Source organism: Ixodes scapularis, unplaced genomic scaffold (genome assembly GCF_016920785.2).
Source record: "Ixodes scapularis isolate PalLabHiFi unplaced genomic scaffold, ASM1692078v2 PGA_scaffold2__306_contigs__length_199485367, whole genome shotgun sequence".
Taxonomy (NCBI): domain Eukaryota; kingdom Metazoa; phylum Arthropoda; class Arachnida; order Ixodida; family Ixodidae; genus Ixodes; species Ixodes scapularis.
Genome location: NW_024609857.1, coordinates 125767419 through 125773674, shown reverse-complemented (window position 1 = coordinate 125773674; position 6256 = coordinate 125767419). Strand labels below are relative to the sequence as shown.

General features: G+C 54.3%; 1 protein-coding gene across 1 annotated transcript; it reads right to left on the bottom strand.

Moving 5' to 3' along the window:
* Positions 1–2951: 2951 nt before the first annotated feature.
* On the bottom strand, positions 2952–4259 carry LOC120838157. The gene has a single exon (XM_040207929.1). The coding sequence runs from the start codon at positions 4257–4259 to the stop codon at positions 2952–2954; it is 1308 nt and encodes a 435-aa protein (XP_040063863.1).
* Positions 4260–6256: the final 1997 nt, after the last annotated feature.

The window sequence follows — 6256 nt, the reverse complement described above, 5'->3', positions numbered from 1 at the left end:
CCCCCCCCCCCCCCCAAACTGGAAGTTCACGTCGTCCTTTGTCAGATGCGTGAGCGGTGCAGAAATCTCGGAAAAATCGCGAACGAAATGTCTGTAGTAAGCGCACAGCCCAAAAAATCTTCGTACGGCTTTTTTGTCTGATGGCTTCGGAAATTCGGCGACAGTGGATGTCTTTGCAGGCTCAGGACTTACACCTTGAGCACTCACGACGTGGCCCAGGAATTTGAGCTTGCCGTAAGCGAACCGACATTTTGACGCCTTTAGTGTCAGTCCAGCATTCTGTATAGCCTGTAGCACGGCTCGCAAACTCCTCAGGTGCTCGTAGAAGTCTCTTTCGAATACCTCGACGTCGTTGAGATAGACGAGACAGCTTTGCTATTTCAAGCCGGAAAGAACGGTGTCCATTGCGCACTGGAACGTCGCCGGTGCAGTGCATAGTCCGAACAGCATCACTTTAAATTCGTACAGCCCTTCCGGCGTGACGAAGGCAGTCTCTTCACGGTCTCGTTCGTCGACCTCGATCTGTCAGTACTGTAAAGACTCGGGGCTTGTCCATGTAGTCGATCTCCGCTGGTGCCATGCGTCGCCCGGCCAGGACATCGGGCAGAGTTGGTAGCGAGCCAGGGTGTCTCTTCTCAAACTGTTTATTTACATACTATGTACAGTCTGCCGTTCGGCATGAGAACAACGTGAGAACACAGAAAGAGCGCGTAAAACCGCTCTTTTTATGAGGTCCCCCTTCCCTACGTCCCTAGGCCAGGACGCCGTTTTCCAACTGGTCAGGCACCGCCCACTCGCACGCACAAGCACACACAGAGAATAAGTGCTCTTCCGGTTCCTCGAGGCTTGTAGTGGCAGCCGTTTCTTCAGTGACGCTTGAGATTTGGCCTTGCTCCTGGAATCTAGGTCGAGGTGACACCGAGAAGCTCATTCCCAAACGTCCAGGCACCGCCTATGAGCACGCCCAAACGGACACACCGGTTAATCGTTTCATGACTCTAAGAGAGCACGAACGCCCGGAGGATACCGTCCCCCTCCTTAGTCGGGACGGAGAAGACCTTGGACGCCGATATCCGGGCAGTTCCCGTTCACGGCTTATCTCCCTCTTTCGGCTTAGCAGGGATCACCGTGGCCGTTAGTTCCTGCTTGGACGCCTCGAGGAGAACGCATTTCCGTTTCAGCACCTAACTTGAGCCGGTATCGACGACGGCTTGTCTTGCTCTTTTGTCGACGGTACCCGGGCAGCGGGGAAAATAATCCCGGATTGAGACTATCAGCGAAAGGCGCGTCCTCGGGAATGTTGGAGAAGGGGTGGCGTTCCGCGTCCAGGTGCGGCCGCGAAGGTCGTTCGTTACAGCTCCTCCACGCAAAGGCAGATCTCGGAAGGGGAGAGGTATCAGCTGCTTTACTGGAGAGATCAGCTTCGAAATCGTCGTGAGCGGCCAACACATCAACAGAGATACGAACCGCTACAACCAAATCCAGCGAGTGGCAACACCCTCTCCCCAACCGCCAGGCCTTTTTCTGCGGCAATAAACCTATCACTTTTTCTGCCATTGACACCACCAAGGAAAGCCCGCCATTGGGCAACATTGCACAAAGCGAAATCGCTGACATGTGTGAAGATTACAAAAAGTAAAAGAAAACGCAATGAAACTTAAAATTTGGCCCAACTCGCAAGGCAACATCCAAAACAAATAATCTCAAAACGACCTGTTAAGTCCGTCTACGTTGGAGTTAGCCGCGTCAAAGGGCAGTGGTCGGTGACGAAAACGAACGGAGCTCCGTAAAGGTAACAGGAGAGCTTTCGAGTTGCCCAGACGAGAACGAAGCAAGAGGACTTGATCGCCCTCCCGGTACTCGCGGACACGGGCGTTTCGGTCGTGATACCGTTTCGCTCTGATCTGGACCTCGCGCATATTGACCTCCGCCATTTCTCTCGTGCTTCGGGATCGCTCTAGCAGATGAAGAATGTACTCAACCACGCTCGGATCGGATCCCTTGGTCTCCCAAGTTTCGCGGAGCAGCCGCAGTGGAGTCCGCCAACACCGTCCATACACTAGTTCGGCCGGGCTGAAGCCGGTTGCCTCGTGAGCCACAGAGCGCAGCGCGAACAACATTACCGGCAGGCAGGCGTCCCATTCGTTCCCACTCGCATAAGTTAACGTCCTCGGGACCCGTTCCCTAACTGAATGACACCTCTCAACACTGTTTGACTGCGGGTGATTTACCGAACTATGGATAACCTTTATACCGCACTTCTCGAAGAAGCCAGTAGTCAAAGCGCTTGTGAAAACGCTGCCTTGGTCACTCTGTACCTCTTGGGGGAAGCCTACCCTGGTGAAAATTGACAGAAGTGCGTTCACCACCTCCACCGAACTCTGTTCCTTCATCGGGACCGCTTCCGGGAACTTGGTAGCCGCGCACGTGACCGTTAGAGCATAGCGGTACCCAGCCTTAGTAGCCGGAAGAGGACCCACCACATCAATGACCACCCGCCTGAATGGCTCCGAGATTATGGGTACGAGTCCCAGGGGCGCTTTGCACGTTTCATTGGGTTTGCCCACCTTCTGACAGACATCGTATGCCCGCACCTGAGACTCGGAATCTCGGAGGCATCCCGGCCAGTAGAATTAAGTGATGAGCCGTTCTTTCGTATTTTTGTTGCCCAAGTGACCGGACCATCCCGCTCCGTGGCACAGACGCAACGCATCCGCTCGATATTTCTCCGGCACTACCACCTGATCAAACGTGCGACCCGACCGATCTCGGTAGTGTCGGTACAGCACGCCATCTCTTACAGGAAATGTAACGTTTTTGCTAGCCACGCCCTCCTTGGAGGTTTCCCAAATCTTATCTAGACTAGGATCAGCCCTTCGCTCCTTGATGAGAACTTCCTTCGTTACGGACACGAGTTTCTGAAAGTTTCTTGACGCCGGGGGCAATATTAACTAGTTCGTTTCGGTTAGCTGTTCCTGGCGAGTTTCTGTTTCGACCGCGACGTTTTCCTCACTACCCCGGTCTTTCTCTGCTCCCCCGGAACTGGTTTGCTCCGAGACCCCAGTTGGCGGATCTTTCGGTTTTCCTAGGCTAGCCTCGTCATAACTGAGCCGCGTTGAAATCTCGCGGGCTTTAGCCCTCGTGAGCGCTTGAACGAGTCCCTCCCCGAGGCTCTTGCCCTGTTCTTTCAAACTCCTGTCTGTTCGGTTCGAAAATAGGTAGGGGTACTGTGGCGGCAGTTTGTCTGAAACAGCCGCCTCAGTACGCCCCTCTCCGAATGGTCCAGAAATCAGAACATCGGCCACAGGGAGACACACGCTCCCCTCGTCCAGCACCGACTTGATCCAGCTACATTTCCCATTGTAATGGGTCTCGGTAACGTACGACGGGTGAATTAGGTCAATGGTAGCCCCACTGTCGCGCAACACGCGGCACGACTTTCCGTTCACTGTCATGTCGAAAAGATACGGACTCAGGAGCTCCTCATTCTCCTCGCACTTACTCGCTAAGGCGAAAACCACCTTTGGTTTTTGACATCCCGCGGCAATGTGCCCAGTTTCGTGGCAATTGAAGCACCTTATCGGCCTCCTCGCCCCAAAAAGTTTCTTTTGTCGACTGTCTGGCCCGTTGCCCCGGGAGGTCGTGGAGATATTCTCCTCCTTGTCTTCCTCCTTTCGCGTCTCTGGTCTTTTCCAGCCCCCTTCCTTCCGCTCATCCCCGCTTTCCTTCTCAAAGGCTCTCCTCATTCCCTCTTTCCCGCCTCTACGGGAACTGTACTCATCCGCAAGGTCTGCAGCTCGGTAAACAGAGTCTACTCCTGACTTATCTTGAAACCAGGTTGGCATGCTTTCAGGAAGAGTCTTACAGAACTGTTCGAGCGCGACCGTCTCCAGCATTTTCTCTTTGTCGTCATACGACTCGGCGACCTTCATCCACTCGACGAGGTACGACCGAAGTTCGTATGCGAACTCCGCATAACTGGCTTCCGACTTTTTCGTCACGCCCCTGAACTTCTGTCTGAACGCTTCTGCCGACAACCGATACTTCTTGAGCAGGCAGCTCTTCACGCGGTCGTATTCGCCCCAGTCGTCCGCGGATAACCTCGCGATTACCCCGGCTGCCTCGCATGGCAGAACACTCAGCAACCTTCTGGCCCAAAATACCCGATTAAAACGGGCCCTCTCGCAAGCTCTCTCGAAGTTTACCAGGTAGAGGCCCATGTCCTGTCCCACCTTGAAAGCCTGAATAAGCTTGGTCATGTCATAGAGACTTCGGGTGCCCTCTACCTCCGTTTCCCGTCCTCCGCTCGTTTTGCTTAGCTCCACCTCGAGACGACGTTTTTCTAGTTCTAATTCCTTGAATTTTGCTTCGTCTCCTTTTTTTGTTTCGATTTTTTTCCCACATCTCTTCGATTTCCTCGTTGTCAAGTTTTTCGTCCTGGATAGCCTTAACAAGCTCCGTTTTTTTCATCGATATGTTCGCGTCTACCCCGAGCTCCTCACACAAGTCGAGCAACTGACACTTTAGCAAACGCTGCAGATCCATGTCTGTGACCTATCTGGGTGGCAAAACTCTGCACTACCGACAAACAACAACCTTAAAATTGCCTTTTCGGTAGTTCCTTACGCCCCTGCAAGATGCACCTCGATCTTACAGGCCTGGCGACAGAGAAAAGAGGCCGTCACTCACCAGACTCGGCTCACGGCCCATGAGATTCGTTGTTGCTGACGCTCAATGGTCGTAGCTGTCGATCCCACCGCTGCCACCAGTTGTAGAGACTCGGGGCTTGTCCATGTAGTCGATCTCCGCTGGAGCCATGCGTCGCCCAGGACATTGGGCAGAGTTGGCAGCGAGCCAGGGTGTCTCCTCTCAAACTGTTTATTTACATACTACGTACAGTCTGCCGTTCGGCATGAGAACAACGTGCGAACACAGAAAGAGCGCGTAAAACCGCTCTTTTTATAAGGTCCCCCTTCCCTACGTCCCTAGGCCAGGACGCCGTTTTCCAACTGGTCAGGCACCGCCCACTCGCACGCACAAGCACACACAGAGGATAAGTGCTCTTCCGGTTCCTCAAGGCTTGTAGTGGCAGCTGTTTCTTCAGTGACGCTGGAGATTTGGCCTTGGTCTTGGAATCTAGGTCGAGGTGACACCGAGAAGCTCATTCCCAAACGTCCGGGCACCGCCTATGAGCACGCCCAAACGGACACACCGGTTAATCGTTTTGTTGACTCTAAGAGAGCACGAACGCCCGGAGGATACCGTCCCCCTCCTTAGTTGGGACGGGGAACACCTTGGACGCCGATATCCGGGCAGTTCCCGTTCACGGCTTATCTCCCTCTTTCGGCTTAGCAGGGATCACCGTGGCCGTTGGGTCCTGCTTGGACGCCTCGAGGAGAACGCATTTCGGTTTCAGCACCTAACTTGAGCCGGCATCGACGACGGCTTGTCTTGCTCTTTTGTCGACGGTACCCGGGCAGCGGGGAAAATAATCCCGGCTTGAGGTTATCAGCGAAAGGCGCGTCCTCGGGAATGTTGGAGAAGGGGTGGCGTTCCGCGTCCAGGTGCGGCCGCGAAGGTTGTTCGTTATAGTACCCACTCTTCAGGTCCATCGACGAAAAGTATTGGGCGTGCCGTAGCCGGTCCAGAGTGTCGTCGATGCGTGGCAGCGGGTAGACGTCCTTTTTTGGTACGGCGTTCAGTCGGCGATAGTCCACGCAGAACTGAAGAGTCCCGTCTTTTTCACCAGGACTACCGGTGAAACCCACGGACTGCTTGAGGGCTGGACAATGTCGTCGTCGAGCATTTTCTAGGCCTGCGTCTGGATGACTTCTCTCTCTTTCACAGAGCCACGGTACGGTGACCGATGAACAGGAAGCGCGTCGTCTTCAGTAACAATTCGATGTTTCGCAACGGTCGTCTGGCGCACCTTTGACGATGAGAGAAGCACTCATCGAACTCGGCGAGAAAGTCACTAAGTTTTCGTCGTTGTGGGGTAGGCGGGGTTGGGTCGATGTCGAACTGCGACGGCGGCGTTGTCTTGGGTGGCCACAAAAAGAGGTCGTCTGATATTCCGACGATTGCGGCTGAGTCCGAGAGTGCCTCAGTGTGACCCACAGCGGTGCCTTTCGTAAGGTGCTAAGCCTCCTGTCAGAAGTTTGTTACGTGTGCGACAGTGTGTCCGTCTTGGAGCTCCGCGATGCCTCTTGCGACGCAGATCCTTCTTCCTAGAAGCAGCTGGAGGCTTTCTTCGAGC